Source organism: Ochotona curzoniae, unplaced genomic scaffold (genome assembly GCF_017591425.1).
Source record: "Ochotona curzoniae isolate NIBS_2020 unplaced genomic scaffold, NIBS_Ocur_1.0 scaffold_3890, whole genome shotgun sequence".
NCBI lineage: Eukaryota > Metazoa > Chordata > Mammalia > Lagomorpha > Ochotonidae > Ochotona > Ochotona curzoniae.
The window spans coordinates 32,887,072-32,908,194 of NW_024467115.1; the positions used below are offsets into that span (position 1 = coordinate 32,887,072).

At 44.9% G+C, this 21,123-nt stretch overlaps 1 protein-coding gene across 1 annotated transcript in view; it reads left to right on the forward strand.

The window, feature by feature from the left end:
- Positions 1 to 455: 455 nt before the first annotated feature.
- TIAM2 (TIAM Rac1 associated GEF 2) overlaps positions 456 to 21,123 on the forward strand; it is a 440,232-nt gene continuing 419,564 nt past the window's right edge. Inside the window, 1 exon segment of the mRNA XM_040965572.1 lies at positions 456 to 564. Coding sequence (XP_040821506.1) covers positions 535 to 564 — 30 coding nt within the window. The 5' untranslated portion in view covers positions 456 to 534.

The following is a 21,123-nucleotide window of genomic DNA, read 5'->3' on the forward strand; positions in this document are numbered from 1 at the left end:
CGGCCCGCGCGGTCCCGCCGCCAGGGGGCGCGCTGTCGGGCGCCGCCGAGCTCCTAGCTGCGCGGCCCGACTCGGGGCCGCCATATTGGATGCCGCAGCCGCCGCTGCTGCCGGCGCTTCCTCCTGTGTCTGGGCCGTGCGCTACCGGTTCCTGCGGCGCGGGCGGCGAGAGCGGAGCCTGTCGGAGGAAAAGCGAGGAGGGACTGCGGCGTGTAGGGGCCCGGGAGCGGCGGAAGCGAGAGCGAGCGGGGCGGAGAAGCCCAGGCGCCGCGGCCCAGCCCCTCCCCCGCCGGCCCGCCCCGGCTGCGCCTCTGTGGCCGACCCCGGCGCTCCGCCCGCCCCGGCGGCCATGCCGGGGCTCCGCCGGCCCTGAGGGAGCCCTTCCCGACCCGAGCCTGCCCTCCCGCCGCCGCCGCCCCGGGGGGTGGCCGCTCCCGCGCCGGCGCCCCGCTCGGGCTCCCCGCTCTCGGCTCCCCGGGCGCCGCGGCCGCCGCCTCTTCCGCCGCCGGGCCCCGGGGCCTCCGCAGCGACAACATGGAGGCCGTCAAGACCTTCAATAGCGAGGTTGGTATCGCCGGGTCACCCCGGGCCGGCCCCGCGCGCGGAGGGTGGGCGCGGGCCCCGAGGGCTCCCCGGGGTGGGGCCGCGGGGGGAGGGGCGCGGCTCCCGGGGCGCCCCTCCCCCGGGCCCGGCGGACTGCGGCAGGGGGCCCCGCGCGGCCAGCCCCGCAGCCCCGGGCCGGGCGGGAGCGGCCTGCACCCCTCGCACGCCGCACCCCGCCGAGGCAAGAGCGACCTGCACCCCTCGCCCCTCGCCCCGCACCCCTCCGGAGCGGGAGCGACTAGCACCCCTAGCCCCGCACCCCGCCGGAGCGGGAGCGACCTGCACCCCTCGCCCCGCGCTCCACCGAGGCGGGAGCGGCCTGCACCCCTCTCCCCGCACTCCGGGGCGCGAGCGACCTGCATCCCTCGCCCCGCACCCCGCCAAGGCGGAAGCGACCTGCATCCCTCGCCCCGCACTCCTCCGGGGCAGCAGCGACCTGCACCCTTCGCCCGGCTTAGGAGGCTGGGGGTGCGGGACGCATCGCCCCGCAGGTCGGCCCGGGTCTCTGGAGGCGCTCGCCGGCGGTGCTGCTCTGCGGTCCCCACTCCTCGTGGTGTTTGTAGTTTGTGTTGGTGAGGGTAGCCGGCCCAGCCAGGGACTTGAGCTAATTGGACAGGCGGGGATGTTCTGTGGTTTTCGCTCTGTGGACTCCCCCCATCGCGACCGGAGAGGAGAGGAGAGGAGCGGAGGTTAGGGTAGGGTAGGGTAGGGTAGGGTAGGGTAGGGTAGGGTAGGGTGCCTGCGGACGGCAGGTGCTGCCCACAGCAGCCCGCACGGTCATCCAACCATCCACTCGAACTCGAGAGTTTTTTTGTTTTTTTTTAAGCAGGTGTGCAATTTGCACAGTTTACACTGAAAAACTCCCGACTTTCTGTGGGCCTAAACGTAGGCATTAACTAGCAAGTGCGTTTTGCACTAGCGGCCTTAATTCTATTTGCATGAGCCTTACAATACTTAAATTTGAGAGTAACTAGGTGTCAGTTTGGGAAATGCTAACTTCGAAATGGAAACACTGTACATATAATCTCCAGTAGCATAATCGTCAGTATCGTAAATAATTCACTTACTAAATACCAGATTGATGCGTTTAGTACTTTTAGACACCAGCTTTCGTTAAAATAGATGTTTTTTAGTCTGAGGATTAGGATTTGAGAAGTTTAGCAAAGAGGTGAAAGATACAGTATGTTAGCACAGCTAGTGGCCACCTGGGATGTGATTGTGGGTGGGGAAACCTTTTCTTGTTTGGACTGGAGTTTGTTTATTATTTATTTCACACACTTCATAGTAAATAATTCAGAGCAACATATTGGAACACTTTTAATTTTATGAATCTAGTTGATAACTTGGGGCGGGTGATTTCCGTGTATAGGATTTGATTCTGCCACTCAGTGCTCTATGCAGCGTTTGCCAAGGCACGCAGTGTAGAATGTTCAGTAGGGTCGATTTATTGTTAGCACCACAGCTGCAGCTCTGCCGCTCGCAGTGCTGTGCACTCACGTTAAAGCAAGTCTCTTGGTGGAGGTTGTTTTAATTTTCTTTGGATGACAGTAGATCAGGGAGGGCGGAGGCGGCTCTTTGATCCGTTGGTTCACTCCTGAAGCTGCCAGGTTGGCCGGGCTACCCGGATTAGCCTGGAGGTTTATTCAGTCCCATGTGGATGGGGGGCGGGGTCAGGCACTTGGGCCAGCTACTGCTGTTGTCCCAGGCACATTTGCAGAGTCCTGAGGCTCGTCCCTGGTGGCAGCTTAACCTGCCGTGCTACAGTTGCAGGCCTTTACTTTGTTTTTTCTTAAATCGGAAAATAGCTTGCTTGTTTTCAATGCAGTTAAGTGGGTTTTAAAACTCCCTCATCTTGATGGATCTGTCTAGTAGAGTTCTGCTGTGTATCCTGAGGCCCCCTCACTGTGCCCATACCCTTTAAAGGGAAGATGTTAACAGGTGGCTGGTGCGGTGTAGTTGGCTCAGCTGAGTGAGGAGAGAAGCAAGGGACCGTTGATCATTTGAGCATTGATGAAAGATCCAGGGCACTGCGCGTGCGTGAGTGCCAGGCTTTTCCCTCTTGCTCTGTGGGCACTTGAGCTTTCTGGCATTCTCTTTGTGCACCTGTGTTGCTCATCCCTCCTAAGTGAATCTCAGAGAACTCAGAAGTATTTGAGCGTCACTACTGGGCTTCCGTTTCACCATGCTTGGAAAGTAGAACTGGGTCAAGAGTTGAGGACAGGACGTGTGTCTGAAGATTCAGAAAACAGATGACATCATCTTAGGAAAGTTTTGATAGTATTTTCAGTGAATGATGCTTCGAGTCATGTTTATTGCAGGTGGGTGTGTGCTAGAAAGTAGTTCAGTAATTATTTTCGATTAAATTATGTGAAGGGGAGTACAAAAAAGAATCGAAGGAGAAAAAAATTTTTAAAGACTTTTGTTTGAAAGGCAGATTTTCTGAGGGGAGAGACAGGTCTTCCATGTGCTGGTGCAATCCCCACAGAGCCACAACTGCTGGCTGCGCTTACAAGAAGCCGCGAGCTTCCTCTGGGTCTCCCACAAAACTCAGGGGCCCAAGGACTCGGGCCTTTTTCCTGTTCCCCAAGCCATAAGCAGGGATCTAGATAGGAAGAGGAGCCACTGGGAGCTGAACTGGCACCCAAATGAGATGTTGGCACTGCAGATGCAGGATTAGCATACAATTGCACTGGCCCCTAAAAGGATGTTTTTAGAGTACTTAGAATGAATTTGACTTTTTTAAAAGATTTATTTGTTTTTATTTGAAAGGCGGATTTATAGAGAGAAAGGGAGACAGATCTTCCGTCTGAGGGTTCACTCCTCAAATAGCCATAGCAGCCAGAGCTGAGCTGATGCAAAGCCAGGAGCTTCTTCTGGGTCTTGCAAGTGGGTGCAGGGTCCCAAGGCTTTGAGCCACTCTCTACATTTTTCCTAGGCCATAAGCAGGGAGCTGGGTGGGAAGTGGAGCAGCCAGGATACAAATTGGCATCCCTTTGAGATTTCAGGGTTTACAAGGGGAGGATTAGCCTGTTGAGCCATTGCGCTGGGACCTTGAATTTGACATTTTTCTTTGGGTTGGGTCTGAGAACTTGTAGCATTGTATTCTTAGAAAGTTATGTTTGCTCATAAAGCATCAAAACTTAGCTCTAAGAATAATTACAAATATTTGTCAGGTTTTTTTATGACATATTGAAAATAGGAAATAACTTTATGGGTTGCTAATTCTTAAGTTTTTCAAGACTGGGCTTTCCTTCACTTCTGATTTTTAATTAAAGAATATTGATTTGAAAACAGGAATATTCCACATATATATACATATGTGCATATAACACATGTAGTTATATATACACACATGTAGTTATATATACACATAGTTATATATAAGTATATGAATAAATAAAATATATTTATATGTATTTTTTAAAGATTAACTTTATTTTTCCATTGGAAAGACAAGATATACAGAGGGAAAAAAGATTTTCTACTTACTCGTTCACTCCCCTGGTGGCTGTAACGGCCAGAGCTGAGCCGATCCGAAGCCAGGAGCTAGGAGTTTCTTCAGGGTCTCCCACGCGGTTGCAGGGTTCCGTCCTTGACTGCTTTCCCAGGCCACAAGCAGGGAACTGGATGGGAAGTGGAGGAGCTGGGATATGAACTGGCGCCTATGTGGGACCCCAGTGGTTGCAAGGCAAGGATTTAGCCAGTGGGCTCTTGTGCTGGGCCTTAGAGATAATTTTTAGAAATTTATTTTTATTTAAAGGCAGGATAATACAGAAAGAAGAGATAGATCTTCCCTCCTAGTTCACTCCCCAGATGCCTGCGATGGCCTCCTGGAGCTGGGCCAGTCTGAAGCTAGGAGCCAAAGCTTCTTGCAGGTCTCCCACCTAGGCGCAGGGGCCCAAGGATTTAAGCCATCCTCTGTGCTTCCCCAGGTGGTCACTAAGTCTGAAGTGCAGCAGCTGGAATCTCAACCATATGGAATGCAGGTGGGGGATCAAGTTTCCATTCCACTAAGTAGGGCTCCCATTACAGTGATTTATACAGATTTTTAGTGTGCACACTGGGGGGTGAATTTCCATTTGTGAAGACACTGATTGTATGAAGAATATGGCTGGGTGGCTACCATTCTTTCCACCCCTATTAGGAGTATGGTAGAAGATCCTTTAATTGTACAGGAATTATGTTGTAAATTCCATTCAGTTAGCACAAGTTAAATGAGATTTACGTTTAAGAATGGATTTTTAATTGCCTACTGTGCTTATTTTATGGGGAAATTTAATTTTTGTTTCAGCAACCTCATTGTGGAGGAGAGTTAGTCCCAGAACAACTGCTATGAATCCTGGGGTGATGGAGAAACAGACTCTGTGAGGGTCAGTGCTGGGCATGGACCTGCTACTCGCAGGTGGCAGTGGAGCTCTCCCTGCCTGACATGCTTGGCAAGCGACTGCTTAAGGTGGTGGCACACTTGAGGGCTGCAGCTGATTGCTAGAATACAACAGTTTATGTAAATAGTGTTTCCATACTCAATATTTAAAAATGACTGCCAGATGGGGAGGAGCTTTTGGCACAGTGACTCATCACACACTGAAGGGTCTTGGTTGAAACCCTGTTCCACTCCCGGCTCTGACCTGGGGAGGCGGCAGTGATGGCTGAAGTAGTTGGCTTGCCGCCCACTTGGGAGGCACAGTCCGTGCTTTGGCGGGTGTCTAGGGAGTGAACCCGTGAGGGGTGTGCTGTCTCTGATGTGAATAGAAGTAAGTAAATCTTAAAAAATGGTAGAACGACCACACTTACTTCTGGAGGTCGTTCTGGGAGGTTCTCTGTCTCCCTTTTCCTCCCTCTCCCTCCCTGAAATGAGTAGGGGAAGAGAATGGCACCATGCTACCTTTTCTGTGGTGAAATTTCAACTGGAGAGACATCTTACAGTGTAGTAACTGTAATGTAAAAATTATGGGAACGTAATAACTGGAGGAGGTAAGTTTTGCTTCCATATTGAATTTTTAGAGTTCCCAAGGCCTTAAAATGAAACACTGCCCCAATACAGATGTCATACTGCCCCGAAATTATAAATTGTTAGCGTAACCAAATAGCAGTCAGTGATTTGTGCATAGCTGTAGTCCCCACATCCCACTTGGCCCATGCAGATCTGTGAAGAGGCTCGGGAGGAAGAAATAAGACCAGAGCTGTAGGCTTGAGATGGGGCTGAGAAGTGCCTTCAGCTTTTGGGATTTATTGTGTTGGTTCATAAATTGAGAGGACCTGTACCCTTATACCATCTTTAGTGTGTATAAACCCTTAGTAAGTTCTGTTTGTTTTAGGATCCTTTCACTAGCTTATTTTTATTTTAAAGATTTATTTTATTTTCATTGGAAAGTGAGATATACAGAGAGGAAGATCTTCTGTCTGATGATTCGCTCCCCAAGTGGCTGCAATGACTGGAGCTGCGCCTGTCCAAAGCCAGGAGCCCAGAGCTTCTTCGGGTCTCCCATGCAGGTGCAGGATTTCAAGGCTTTGGGCCATCTTTGACTGCTCTCCCACGCCACAAGCAGGGAGCTGGATGGGAAGTGGAGCAGCCGGGATTAGAACCGGCGCCCATATGGGATCCCGGTGCGTTCAAGGAAAGGACTTCAACCGTTAGGCTGCCATGCTGGGCCCCACTAGCTTATTTTTTTGTAAGCTGCCTCAGGATACAATGCAGGCTGTTCAGTCACTTAAACATCCAGTGTATGTTCCTGCTGTCTGACGGGAAGCCCGTTTCCAGTTTTGTGACTGAAGAGGGTGTTTAGGCCAACTGGGACATTTTGTAATCTTCCCACCAATATCTAGGACTAGATATGGGTTGTTCAAGGGTGTGCCAGAAGCATGTGAAATTCGGTATCTGAATGTGAATTTATGCTTTTGTCTGACTCCAGAAGAATTTATTTGAAGCAGTTATGAAACTTTTTTTTCTGTTTATCATTTTATCATTCTTTGTTTCATCTGTCTGGGAGTTAGTGTTTTTCTTTTCTGCTTTCATTTTCTAGGAGTTATGGTCAGTTGTAACAGCCGAGCCATGTTTTTATTTCCATCTTGTGAAAATCTTCTAAAGGTGTCACGATCTTGTTGTGAAGAAAGCTTTGAATAGCCTCTCCATTGCCCGGAAGTTCGGATCAGGGTTTTCAGCTCTGACCCTGCTGGTGTTTAAGCTGGATTTCTATTTGTTGTAGGAGTGATACTTGCCTGGTGGAATGTACAGCAGCTCCCCAGTCACACGCACTGGGTCTCTGTATGTGCCCCTGCCATCGTGACGCCAGAACTGCCTCCAAGACCTTACCAGGTGTCTCTTGGTGGTGGTGGTGCTGGGGGGTGACATTGATTGACAGTCCTTGACTTAGGTCAAACATTATATGTCTAAAAAGCACTTTCCTAGTCAGTATTGTAATTATTAGTATTCAGTAATCCTTACCACTAGGCTTGAGCTCTAGGAGGGTGGTGATTGTATAGCTTCAGTACTTCACGCCTGTGGTACAAAGTGCACACACTTATGTCATATGTTTACAGATTTATGTGTGTGTGTATATATAGGCACATACATATATGCATATGTCAAGTAAAGACACTTCGGATAGATGATAGAGTTGGCAGTAAAATGACCTTGACCAAGGTAGTTAGTGTTTCTAGACTTTTTTTTTAAAATAAATGACTGGTTTAGACATTTAGGTTCCCCATTAGTGTAAAGATTGCTTTTTCATGTAAAGTAAGTTTTTTGGTAGGATTTTTTTTTAAAGATTTATTTTTATTATTTCTTTATTGGAAAGGCGGATATACAGAGAGGAGAGACAGAGAGGAAGATCTTCCGTCCAATGATTCACTCCCCAAGTGAGCGCAACGGGCCGATGCTATGCCGGTCCGAAGCCAGGAGCCTCTTCCGGGTCTCCCACGCGGGTGCAGGATCCCAAAGCTTTTCCGGGTCTCCCACGCGGGCGCAGGATCCCAAAGCTTTGGGCCGTCCTTGACTGCTTTCCCGGGCCACAGGCAGGGAGCTGGATGGGAAGCGGGGCTGCCGGGATAGAACCGGCGCCCATATGGGATCCCGGGCGTGCAAGGCGAGGACCTTAACCACTGCGCCACCGCGCCGGGCCCGATTGTGTGTTTTTAAACATTATTTTGAAGGTCATTTTATGGCACTGTAGCCGTATAGGAGACTAGGTGGAAACTTTAACCAGAAGTCTGATGTGTTCCTGATTTCACTTACTTTAAGGAGATGAGCAGAAAGGGCGCTGCAGTTGGAAATCCCAGTGAGGCTCAGCCCAGCCCGAGCCTTATGCTCGGTGTTTCTCCTGTTTGCACGTACTTCTGCTTTGGCATTTTTCAGGTTATGATGGTATGTAGTAACTAAATTAGAAAAAAAAATTTTTCTTACATTAAAAAATGTTGGATATAAAGAAAATTGGGATTGTTGGTGGAGGTTTCCAGACTGCATCATTTTAGAGTACTGTAGTCTTAATCATTTGGAATAAAATTTTTTTCTCAGTATTACAACCCATCATACATGTGGTCTGCCCTTGGTTGCATCCTTGCACTGAGTTAGTTGCTGGCGTTTGGACTGCCGGGAAGTGTTTCTGCTGCCCTGGTCTCGGGTCCTTGCTTCGTGCTCCTCGGCTGTGTTTTTAGGAGGGATGTGGATGACTTAGAGTTAGTTGTATTATTGCTTGTATTCAATTTCAGATATCTCTTTCCAGGGCTAGTTTTGCTGTTATTGAACAACTTTAAATCATAATGGGATGAAAATGTAATCAACCTTGACTTTGAACAGTGTGAACTCCTGAACTCTAAAGTGAGCTCATATTGTCTGGTTTTGTTTTCTCAACATCTTTCTCTGCTCCTCTCTCTCAGGATTGTGCCTCTACTCCTGCTTGTGCAGACTGCTTTTCCAGCAGCATGGACACAAGAAGCATAGTAAGAGGATTGTAACCCACGTAAGGCAGGCCCTTGGGAAACTGTCAGGCCCAAGTTGGAGTGAAATGATGTGTTGTGATATGATAGTGCTTGGGAAGTAGAAAAGAATTTGTCACTTAGACTATGTTAGTAATCTTCAAGAGGGCATTTAGGGGTTAAGTTGAATTTTTTTCACAAGAAAAAGTCATACATGTTAATTCCTGTTACGTTTACTTACACTCTGCTCCACAGTATCTTTTTTTTTTTTTTTTTTTGTAAAGGCAAACATTATTAATTTGGCTGAAAATGAAATACATCTTCCAACTATAAGATGACAAATTATTGGCATATTCAACGTAGGAATGGAAAAGAAAAGGCTAAATAAAAATTTTGATTTTCTAATTATAGAGGAGCAGATTGTGGTAGAAGTACAATTAAATAAATGCTGATCAGAAATATTTCTATAGCCTGTGTTTCTTCCTGAATTAATTCTGTCTGAAGTTTAGTTGTAAATGTGATGTGTTTGCTCTTTCTGACCTTAATTTGTGCATTTAACTGGGCTAACGTTTTTATGGGAGTTTCTGACACAGCTGTGTGATTAACTTGGAAGAGTATGCAAATGTTGAGGTACATACTACAGATCAGAATAGTTCAGATCACTTGATGTTACCTCATCTAGTCGGAAATGAAGAGTGCAGTATCGGTCTTGTCTAACTGCAGTTATTGTTGAGTTAATGCATGCTAAATTTGTTTCTGAAATAATTATGGAACTTATTGTAATATATATAAATTGTCCTGAAGGACCTGGAAGTTTTTTCTTCGTTTCTTCATTCATTTAATTAATTCTGAGAGAATGTGTGTTCTTTGTCAGGCACTTATTTTTGTCTCCTGGGAGACAGCTGTGAACTAGGCAGACAGACCCCTCAGCCTGCTAGACCTTCCCTTCTGGTAGCCCTTCATCCTTCCATGGTTACAGTGTGCCTGGTGACCTTGCTGCAGAGGGAGGCCAGCGTCCCTGGCACTGGGCTGCTTACGGCCCTTCTGTCCGGCCCGGGTCCAGCCTCATCCATCCTCATCAGTTTGTTCTAGAGTCAGATTGCTCATTTGCTTGAAATAGAGATGCAACAGTGGGCTTATTTAAACAAGAATGTTAATTCAGTATTGTTCTAATAACTGGAAAATGTTACATTTTTATTTTGTCTCAAACTGGGTGTCACGCTTTTTGAAAGTATTTGATATTTTGGAATTTTACATTTAAAAGCTGTAAAGATGCTTTGTCAGTAAAATAGTTTCATGTTTTACTTTTGTTAGGTGATGATCAGAGCTTTATGAATTTAGAGAACTAATGCACAGTTTTAGTTTGTAAACAAGCTTCACTGAGTTGGGATTTAAAAAAATTTGATATTTGTTACAAACTTACTTTCTGATTTTGATATAATTTCTTTGAACTCTGAATTCATTTAAACAGTAAAGAATTCTTTTGGGTCAAGAAGAACTTGGAAAGTAATGTGAAGATAATGGCTTTCATTTATTCGTATTTTTGATGCCAGATTTTGATGGTTGAGAAAAATAGACATAGGTGTTTTGAATTTATTGAAATGGTTGAAGTAGTGAAAATTGGAGTGAAAGATCTGAGGGTTTTTTTTTCTTTCTTCTGAATGACTGTTGAAGTAGTAAAATTTCTGCAAGCCAAAACATCTGATAGAGCAAATGTCTACTGTAAGTAACAGCTGGTTACTATGATGGAAAGATGTTGGGCAAATGTGCTTTTCAAGTACTTTTACTTTACCCAACATTTGTTTAAAAATGAGCTGCTTTGAAATATAGTTGTCCCTGCATGTCTGTGGGGGATTGGTTCTGGAGCCTCTTAGGGCACCCACTTCTGTGGAGGCTCACATCCTTTAGTGGGGTTGCATGCCGCTTTGAACATCCACCTCTGTCAGTCATTTCTCCAGGAGATGGCTAATACTGTCTGAGTGCTCTGTGACTAGCTACTTTATAGTGTATGAATTGAGACGCCATTAATGACAAGAAAAGTTTGTGTGTGTTGAATGTGGGTACAGAGTCTGGTCTGTGGTTGGCAGGTGTCCGTGTGGAGTGGAGTGTGTCTCGTGCCCTGTGCACTGTCCTCCCTTCCCGGCTGCTGCCACGCGACCAGGGCATCCAGCATAGCTGGTGAGAACAGGTCAGAAGGCGCTACCCCCACCTTACAAATGAGGACATTGCTGCCCGTTACTGTGATTTTGTAGAGAAACCTAGGAAATACAGCTTGTAAGGGTGGCCGTTAGGGCGCACCCGGGAGGTGCTCAGTTTTCAACTCCTGGACTGGCTGTGGACAGGGCATTTTCACCAGATTTTCATCATTATTTCTATTGCTGTGATGTTTGAATGTAAATTGACTTTATTTTCCCCTATTTTAAACTTCTTATCTGTGCATTTTCAAATTTGCATAAGTGAAAAAGAAACCCAGATTTCTCTGTTACATTAACTCCACTTACTTTATTTTGTCCATGTGTACACAGAACTTTTTGTGAATGTTTTGAAAGTGAACTCAACACATGATGACATTTACTTCTGAATATGCATTCCGAAATGAAGCATGTCTTATGTAACCATAGCACAGTGATGAAAACCAGAAAACTGAATCTCGTGTTTCTGTTGTGTGTCTCTCATTCTGATTGTTCATTGTACCAGTGGCATTCTTAATCCGGTCTGTGTTACTGCACATGTTGAAATCACTTTGTCCCCAGTCTCCTTTAGTCTGAAGCAGTTGGTTGCTCTTTTCATTTTCTGACCTTTCAGATGATATTTGATGAGAGTAGGCTGGTTTCGTATAGGAGTTTTCAGTGTTGTCTACTGTTCATGATTTGGTTTAGGTTGTCTTTTAGGCAAGACCACTGAAGTGATAATATTTATTATCGGCATATCTCACCAGAAAAATGTGATGTCCATCAATCCCGTTAATAAGTGTATTAGCTATAAGATTTCTCCACTATAAAGTTACTCTTTTCCCTTTGTAACATGTATCTGATAATGAGATATTTTGATGCAAATACTGTGTTTCTCATCACATTTCCACCCACTTGTTTAGTGTGTGTGCAGCTCTTCCCTGAATCACTGGGTGCAAGATGGTTGCCAACTGGCAGCTTCCTTAGTCTCCTCTGTTACTTGATACTCTCCAAGAGCTTTCCCTTTTCCTCTATGATGTGAATGTTCTTTTTCATTCATTCGTTTTTCAAATATAGTGTGTCTCATCTGAGCCTTTTTATGACCTCATTTTAAAAATTATTTTCTGATTTGATAAAGATGTTCTCACTCTAGTCCTACAGAATTGACCGACTTTATCTTAGTGAATGTCTTTACTAACAGATGGAGCTAGACATTATATATGTAAATACATGTACATAGTCCAGAATTCTTCATCTGTATTATGTCTAAAAACTCATGCACTCATCATGTCTGCACCTGTAGTCTAATGCCATGTTTATTTTAGCCTTTACTCTTTCTGAATCTGGAATTCCTTTGTCTACTGTGATAAACCTGGCTGTTGTTATCTGCAGTGTATTTATGGACTATTTGTTCATTCCTAAAGCGCACAGGGAGTAGGCTAAAATTGCTAGGCGTGTGTCTGTGAGCTGGAGTGTGAATGTTTGTTTATAACTCATCTTGTGTTTAGCTGGAGGTAAATTATATAATTAAAATACTCTTATAAGTGTTCAGCTTTCATTTTAATATTTTTCAGCTATTTTGAAATGTAATTAGACAATTTTTTTGTTTATATTTCATTTTGACGTTTTTCTTATTTTAATGATTTGAGACATTATGGGTAACATTTTCCTACCTTCAAGTACTGTAAACCACTTAGGTTCTCAACTGTCGAAACATGAAGATAACATTCTTCATGTGGCGTTGTAAAATTCAGAGGTTTAGATGCGGAGATGAGCTTGAGTGGAGGGGCTTTTTCTAGCAGTGCAGGTTATCCTAATAGGAAGTGCATGACCTCAACACCTCGTTGGCAGAGTATCTGGTAGCAATGCTTGTGGCCACAAAGTTGGTGGTTTTTACTTTGACCTGTATGACTAGATCGGCATAATGGTGTGGTGCCAATCACTGAGATGGGTAAATCTGGACGTACAGGAAGCTTGAGGAGAAAAATAATTTGTGGTTTAGAATGGATGGAGGGTCATTTTTTTCCTACAAAGAATAAAACAAAGATTCTCACTATGGAATGAGGATTAAAATCATCTGAAATACTAATGTTATTGCCATTTTGTTGAGCACAGTAGTTTTCCACATTTTGAGTATCATCTGTGTTATGTCTAGGTGGAGACGCCAGCTGAGTCTGTCGGTCAGGAGAGCCGACTAGAAGTGACCACATAGAAGAGGGAGATACGTAGAGAGAAAGAGAAGCAGGGTTATGGCAGAATCTTGTGAAATCTTTCTCAAATTAGTCATTTTCAGGTTAGCTGTCTCAGATAAGCTTTGACCCTTTCATTTTGTAATGATATCGGTTTTGAGATTTATTTTATATATTTGAAAGGCAGAGTTACAGAGAGATGGAGACCCAGAAGAAGAAGAGAGGTTCTGTCGGCTAGTTTACTTTCCAAATGGCTGCAGGGGCCTGGCTCGGGCGAGGTCACAGCTGGGAGCCAGGAGCCTACTCCATCTCCCCGTGGATGCGAGGGATGCAGGGGTCGGAGTACTTCCGTCTGCCTTTGCCCTTTACCCAGGTGCAGGGAGCGACCCCAACCTGACCATCCAATTCTGGATGTAGATGGCCCAAGTGGTGACTTAACCTGCTTCGTCTGGCTTCCCAGTCTTCACTTTGTTGTCACCAGTATATTGTGAACGTGAAATTGTGAGTTATTCTGTCGTTGGAAATAAATCCTTTATTAATTTGAGACATTCTGGTTAGTACAATTTTTTTTAGAATGAGCGATTTTTTTGTAATGGTCTGTTCATTTCATCATTAATAGTACTTCAAAACTAAGAGGAGGCAACATTGTTTCTTTTCATTTTGATATTTACGAAAGACATGAGAAGAACTGAAATGAAGGTAGATTGTTTGAATGCTAGGTAACATTTACACTGAAGTTACTTTTCCTTATTTTAGTGCTTTTATTATATAGCATGCATGTCTATGTGTGTGTGTCTGTGTATGTATATATATATTTAAATATTTGCAAAAGTTAGAGATCTTCCATCTTCTGGTTTACTTCCCAGATGGTCGTAGTGACAGCCGCTGGGGGTTTCCACTTAGGTCCATCTGAGTCGTCCAGTTGGGTGGCAGGGACCAAGCACCTGGGCCGTCTTTCTTGCTTTTCTAAGGCCATTAGCAGGAAGTTGAATTGGAAGTGGAGCAGATGGGTCATGAACTGGCGCCCATATGGGGTGCTGATGTCATAAGCATACATCACAGTGCTGGCTCCTATATTTTTGATTTTTCTTTCATGGAGAATCATTTCTGTTCTCTTTGGTTTTACAGTAGGGTAACCAAAAACCATTGCAGTCAAATTGTATGTTTGTGAGTTGCGAGTATAACAAGTTTATGTTTATGTAATTATATTTTTTATTTTTTTTTCTGTTTTTCATTTACTTTTTATTTGATTCAGTAACTAAGAGTTTCTTTTCTTTGAATTGGAAACTCAGATATGCAGAGAGGAGGAGACAACAGAGTGGAAAATCTTCCATCTGCTGGTTCACAAGTGGCTGCAGTGGCCGTAGCTGAGCTGATCTGAAGCCAGGAGCCCGGAGCTTCATCTGTCTCCCGTGCGGGTGCAGGGTCCCAAGGCTTTGGACATTCCTCTACTGCCTTCCCAGGCCACAAGCAGGGGGCTGTAAGGGGAAGCAGGGCTGCTGGGGTACGAATTGGTTCCCATATGGGATCCCGGTGCATGCAAGGCAAGAGTTTAGTCACTAAGCTGTCACACAGGGCCTGTATTCTTTATTTTTATGCTTAAACTTGATTTCTAAAAGCAAGTATGAAGCTTAGATCCAAAAGACTTAGTTGTCACTCTGTAGATTGATTTTACAGATGAGACTCAGGGTCCCAGAAGTTGTTATCAGGGCTTATTAGAAGCACATAGTCAGGTGGCACATTAGAATTTATATCATTTGTGTCTCAGTTTGCCATTTTCATATTTTTCCCACATACATTATTTCAGATGTGATTTTTGGCAATTTTTGTTTGTTGAAGGAGTAGACATTGCTGATACTTTGATGATAATTTCATGCTTACCCTAGGGCAGCATAAGGAACAAATCACGTTGCCACTACTCCTTGTTCCTAGAACAGGGAGCCACGGAAGCAGCAGCTTGGCAGGAAGACACTGCACTGCAACGCTTTGTTGCTTCGCAGTAGCTCACTCTGGCAGGAAGCTGACGGGGCTTGATGAGCCCATTGCCGTGCTCACGTGGCTGTGCCTGCGCCTGCTTGTGAGAGAAATGCAGTGACTCGTTAGTGCCTTGGACACCTTTCTGGTTTTCAACTATTCAACTATTTCCTTTTTCTTTTTTTAAGATTTATTTATTCTTATTACAAAGTCAGCTATACAGAGAGAAGAGATAGAGAGGAATATCTTCTGTCCCCAAAGATTCACTCCCCAAGTGAGCACAATGGCCCGTGCTGTGCCAGTCTGAAGCCCGGAACCAGGAACTTCTTCCTGGTCTCCCACATGGGTGCAGGATCCCAAAGCATCGGGCCGTCCTCTCGGGCCACAGGCAGGGAGCTGGATGGGAAGTGGAGCTGCTGGGATCAGAACCAGCGCCCATATGGGATCCCGGACGCTCAAGGCAAGGACCCTAACCGCTAGGCCACCGCACCGGGCCCTATTTCCTTTTGATATCTGTAAGCCACCGATCGAAGGCTACCGATACTGTTTTTAACCGTGCAGTACTGTTGGTGCCAAAGATGTGACAGCTAGGTGTGAGGGACGAGATAATGGTGGTCTCATATGTGAAATGGGAGTAGGCATGATAACCTGCACGATTCCTTAAATGGTAGTCCTAATGAGCGTGTTTTCTAACTGTGTTCTTAGCCTCAGTTATTTAAAAAAGAGAAATACCAGCAAATTGCCTGTCTTTCACAGTTGGTTTGAGTACTTAGAAATCCAACAGTTTTGTGTTTAGGAACTAAGGAATGCTAAGAAAGATAGGGTTTCTTTGTTTTTAAAAAGGCAGCATCTAGGGATGAGCCCCTGACACTGTGTCCCCAGTTATGGGCCTGGGTTTCAGTTGCGGCTCTTCCTGGCCCAGGCAGTGGGTCCGTTGGGTACATGTGGGTGAGTCTGAACTGAGCTCCAGGAGCTCTTGGCCTACCCATCCCCTACTGCTGAGACGAAGGAGCTGATGGAAAGGAGATACTTCTCTGTTTCTTTTTGTTCCTGTCAAAAAGCAAACCAAAGGAACCCCTGCAAGTTGACTATTGAAACTTTACTAGAGCTATTTCTGTTGCCCTAGAAAATGTCTTCATATTATAACATTGGTTGGAAATAAACTTCAGGGCCCAGTGTTGTGGTGCAGCAGTTAAGTGGTTACCTGCAGTGTTAGCCAGCATCCTGTATGATCCACCGGTTCAAATCCTGGCTGCTCTGCTTCTGATGAGCTCCTGCTGGTGTGCCTGAGAACACGTGAGGCCATTCTGTGAGACCCGGATTGGAGCTCCAGGCTCCCAGCCTACCTAGGCTCCATGGGAGCCAGCCAGGAAGAACTGTTCGCACCCCATCCTCTGCGTAATTCTGCCTTTTGGAGAAATAAAGAAGTCTTAAAAGCCCAGCTTATTTATTTGTTAGATGAGGAGAGCTTCATCCACTGACTCACTACCAAGTGCTGGCTCTGGTTTGGATGGGCCCAGGATGTCAAGTACATAATCCAGGCCTCCTGTGCTTTCAGCAGAAACCCAGTTTCTCAGACCAGAGTCCGCATTGGTGAGGAACTGGAGTCAAGAGCTGTAGTTAACAATGTAACCCATTGGAGCTTGTGGAATCTGGGCAGCTTTTTTTTTTTTTTTAAGACTTATTTTTATTGCAAAGATATACAGAGAGGAAGATCTTCTGCCCATTGAATTACTCCCCAAATGACTGCAACAGCCGGTGCTCCGGGGCTGAGCTGACCTGAAGCCAGGAGCTAGGAACCTCCTCCAGGTATCCCACGCAGGTACAGGGTCTCAAGGCTTTGGGCCTTCGTTGATTGCCTTCCTAGGCCACAAAACAGGGAGCTGGATGGGAAGCGGGGCTGCCAGGATTAGAACCGGTGCCGATATGGGATCCTGGTGGGATCCTTGCCCTTAGGCCACCACGCTAGGCCCGGATCTGGACATTTTAACTGCTAGGCTAAGTGCCTGCTCCTGTATCCTTTAAATTTCATTTATTTTCATTTTGTTTGAAAGCAGCAAGACAGCACTGAGTCCAGGTCCTCCCATTGTGGTGGCAGGGAACCATGTGTCTGAACCATCACCTGCTTCCAGGGATCCGTGTTAGCAGGAAGGTGGGTTGAAAGGACCCAGGACTGGAACCAGTCACTCCAGTATGGCCTACAGAAGTCCCAGGTTCCTGCTGCTTTAGTATTAGATAAAAGTTATAGAAATTATGAGTTGTAAAGATGGTATTAGGTTATGTTTTATATAATTTAAAAGGTAAATAATTGAGCAAGGTTATTGAATGACAACACAATGCAGACCATTAAGTATTTTGGTTTGATATTAATAATGATCATCATCTTCAGGGGTGGGCATTGTGGTGCAGATTGTTAAGTGTCTGAAATACCAGCCTCCTATATGGGCATGCTTCGTACCCTAGCTGATCTACTTTCCATCCAGTTCCCTGCTAATGGTATGTGAAAGCAACAAAACGATGGCCCAGGGACCTGGGACACTCCACCTATGTGAAGACCCTGAAGAAGCTCCTGGCTTTGGCCTGATCCAGAACTGGCCTTGGCAGCCATTTAGGGAGTGAGCCAGCAGATGGGCAGTCTGTCTCTTCCCTTTTCACTATAACTGCTTTTCAAATAAATGAATCTTAAAATGATTTTCATGGTTTACTAAATTCAGCAGGGCTTTTAGGAAAATGAACTTTAGACAGCAATATAGTGTCATTTTCTATTATTTAATCTCACGTATTTATAATATTTACACAAACCTATAGAAACATGGATGCCTGTGATTGTTTATGATGAGAACTGCAGGCAAATAGATTGCAGTGAACAATAGTTTTTAATAGCTTCCAGTTTTTTGTAGCATGTGTCTTAGCTTTGGAGTGGTGGGAGGAGTTGGTGCGTTTTAGCATTTGAGCTAAATTCTTGTTAAGGGGTTAAAGATTTCATCCTTAATAAGGGTTGCATGGAATTCATGTTTAAAGGAAATTTGTCTTGCTGTTAGTTGATTGATAGACTCAGAAGCACCATAATTCTCTTTTGATCAAAGTTTATCTGATTGAAGTTATTAAATAGTATGTGTATTCGGTCTTCCATTTTGCTCTTTGACTCAGTTATAAACATTGGTGTGTGCTGGTGGACTGTTTTCTAGACTAGATCACATTTATGAGCTAAAATTGTTCAAGACAGTTCTGTAACTTACTACCAACTTTATTTCATAGTCACATGCCCTAAATAATGCCAATCAAATAAGATCAGCTTCAAAGTAAAAGTGGTGCAACAGTTGTGATAGGGCTGCAGAACTGATGAATGCCGTGCATCTGGCACCTGCCTGTTCTCTTTGGAATTTGTTTGTGTTAGTGTTTCTTCTGAAAAGATTTTAGCGATAAGACCTTATGGCTTTTCACTTTGCTTATTTTCCTTTTGATGTTAATCTGTATTCATCCTTTATCTCTTCTCTTAATGTTGGCTGGAATGGTCAAATCATCTAGTTAGTTTTCATTTACCACTATTTGAGAATCATTGCTGTCACCCTAAATCCAAGGTTACTTTTTCTTCAGAGAACTCTTATATTTCCATTTTATATTGGTAGTAAAATCATGTTCCCAAATTTTCAGACCTGAAAACTTGAGATTCCAAGTGCCTCTCTTTCATCCATATTGTGTTAGTAATGAAATGCATTAATATAAAAACAAATTGAGAGGAAGAGTTATGGGGGAGGGAAGAGAGAGAAAGAGAAAGAATGAACATGAACTTTGATGTAGTGATTCACTCCCTAAAAGGACACATGACTAAGGCTGGCCCAGCCCAAAGCCAGGAGGCAAGAACTGCAGCGGAGTCACCCACATGGCTGCAGGAGCCCAGACATGTAGCAGGGAGCTGGAGAGAAAGCAGAGCATGCGTGACCTGAAGCAGCTGCACATGTGGGATGCCAGTGTTGCAGAACATGGCGTAACGTGTGCTGCAATGCCAATCCTAAAATGTAATGATTTTATTTGAAATGTTTTACATCATTCTATTTTCACTGTTACTAATTTAATCCGTGCCCTTATTATTTCTGCCTTCATTTGTTTGGTCAGTTTTTAATTTAATATTCTTTTTCTCAATAATAGAGTAAGATTTTTTTTAGGATTAATTTTTATTGGAAAGACAGATTTATAGAGAGGCGAGACAGAAAGCTCTTCTGTCCACCAGTGCACTCTCCAAGTGGCTGCAAAGGCTGGAGCTGAGCCATTCTGAAGCCAGGAGTTAGGGGCCTCTTCTGGGTCTCTCATGTGGGAAGGGACCCAAGGCTTTGGACCATCTTCTGCTGCTTTCCCAGACCACAAGCAGGGAGCTGGATAGGACGTGGAGCAACTGGGACACACATTGGGTTCTATAGAATGAGATTTCTTAGATTGCTAGATTTTTTTTTTTTACAAGTTTAAAGGATCATCATTTTTTTTTTCAAGATTTTTTATTTTATTTTTATTGGAAAGGCAGAAATACAGACAGAAGAGACAGAGAGGAACATCTTCTGTCCATTGATTCACTCCCCAGGCAGCCGCAACGGCTGGAGCTGAGCCAATCTGAAGCCAGGAGCCTTTTTCGGGTCTCCCACGCAGGTGCAGGGTCCCAAAGCTTTGGGCCGTCCTCGACTGCTTTCCCGGGCCACAGGCACGGAGCTGGATGGGAAGCAAGCGGGGCTGCCGGGATTAGAACCAGCACCCATATGGGATCCTGGGTGTGCAAGGTGAGGACCTTAACCACTGTGCCATTGTGCCGGGCCCACTAGATTGATTTTTACCCAGTTAAACTCTTCAAAACAGCAAGTTTGCTTGGTGCTTTTTTTGGGGGGGGGGGAGGTCCAGAATTTTATTTATTTGGCAGGCACATTTACAAAGAGGGAGAGACAGAGAGAGCTTACCTCTGCTGATTCTCTGCCCAAATGGCTGTTGTACTCCAGGCTAGACTAGACTGCAACCAAGAGCTCCATTTAGACCTACCTCCCTTGTGGGTGCGAGAACATGAGCTGTCCTCTGCTGCCTTCCGCCAGCTTGTTAGCAGAGAGCTGGATGGGAAGTGGTACCACGAGGGCTCAGTTGAATGCTTGATTGGGATGTTGGCATCACAGGTCAGTGTCTTAACTCACTACCCACAACTGTTGTCCAAAATCCTCTAGATTCACCTTTATTCAACTCTAGATTTTTGGAGCTGTGGATGTAATACTATGTGTTGTGTGTATTCATTTATGTGTCTTTGTTTTCTTGGTTCTGAAATTCAGTGATTTTTTTTTTTCCAGTAGGAAATCAGAGTTCTGTTGAGATTCTGATGCATTCCACTTAGGAAGTAACCACTTAATGTTCTGTTGTGAAGAGATACCTTGTATAAGTATTGTTAATGCACCTGGTGTTGTGGCAGAGTTGTAACCATGACAAGAATGTCTGTTACCCAGTGTGCCAATTTATCTCACTTCCATTTTTTTTTTAAGGTTTATTTATTTATTTGAAAGCCAGAGTATTGAGAAATCTTGCATCTACCAGTTCACCGTACAAATGGCCATGTGGCCAGGGCTTCACCAGGGTGGGCCTGGGCAGGGTGAAGTCCAGAGCAAGGAGCTTGGTCTGTGCTTCTGTAGTGGATGGGACAGGGCCCTAGCAGGGAGCTGGATTGGAAGTGGAAACATACTAGTGCTCTTTTGAGTAGCTGGAGCTCCTATTTCCTGTATTAGATGTTATTTCTTTTGCTTCCAGCTGAGTATATATAAGCTGCTGTGCTGTTCGTTACCGGCCTGTAGAGCTTCTGTATCAGCGCTGAGTTACGGTGTATGCCTCTCTTTTTGTGAAGCCAAGTCTGAGGTCCTTCTGGATTTCCCCACATTGTATCTGCCTCTTAGGATATTGCTCCTGTTCAGTGTGTGTGGGAATGTGAGGAGAGAATACCAAAGATGCCAGGTCATGAATAATTGAGATTAATGATGACATTTTGGAGACTTGTGATCACTAATGATTGTCACAGCTGGCCGTGATCAATCGGTGCGCTGAGACTAACTGTTGTGGTAATGATATCCCCTTCAATTTCAGTAGCTGGTTTGACTGAGTAAGGGAGCTGGGAGTGTTGATTTCCTAAGTACCATGTCTCTCCTGAGCAGCTATCAGTCACTGTTGACTTGATTTAACCTGTGTCATTATTTAGATTGAGTTGGTTTTGTGTTCCCTAAATCTTGTTATCCTGGTGCTAGAACTTTATTAATGTG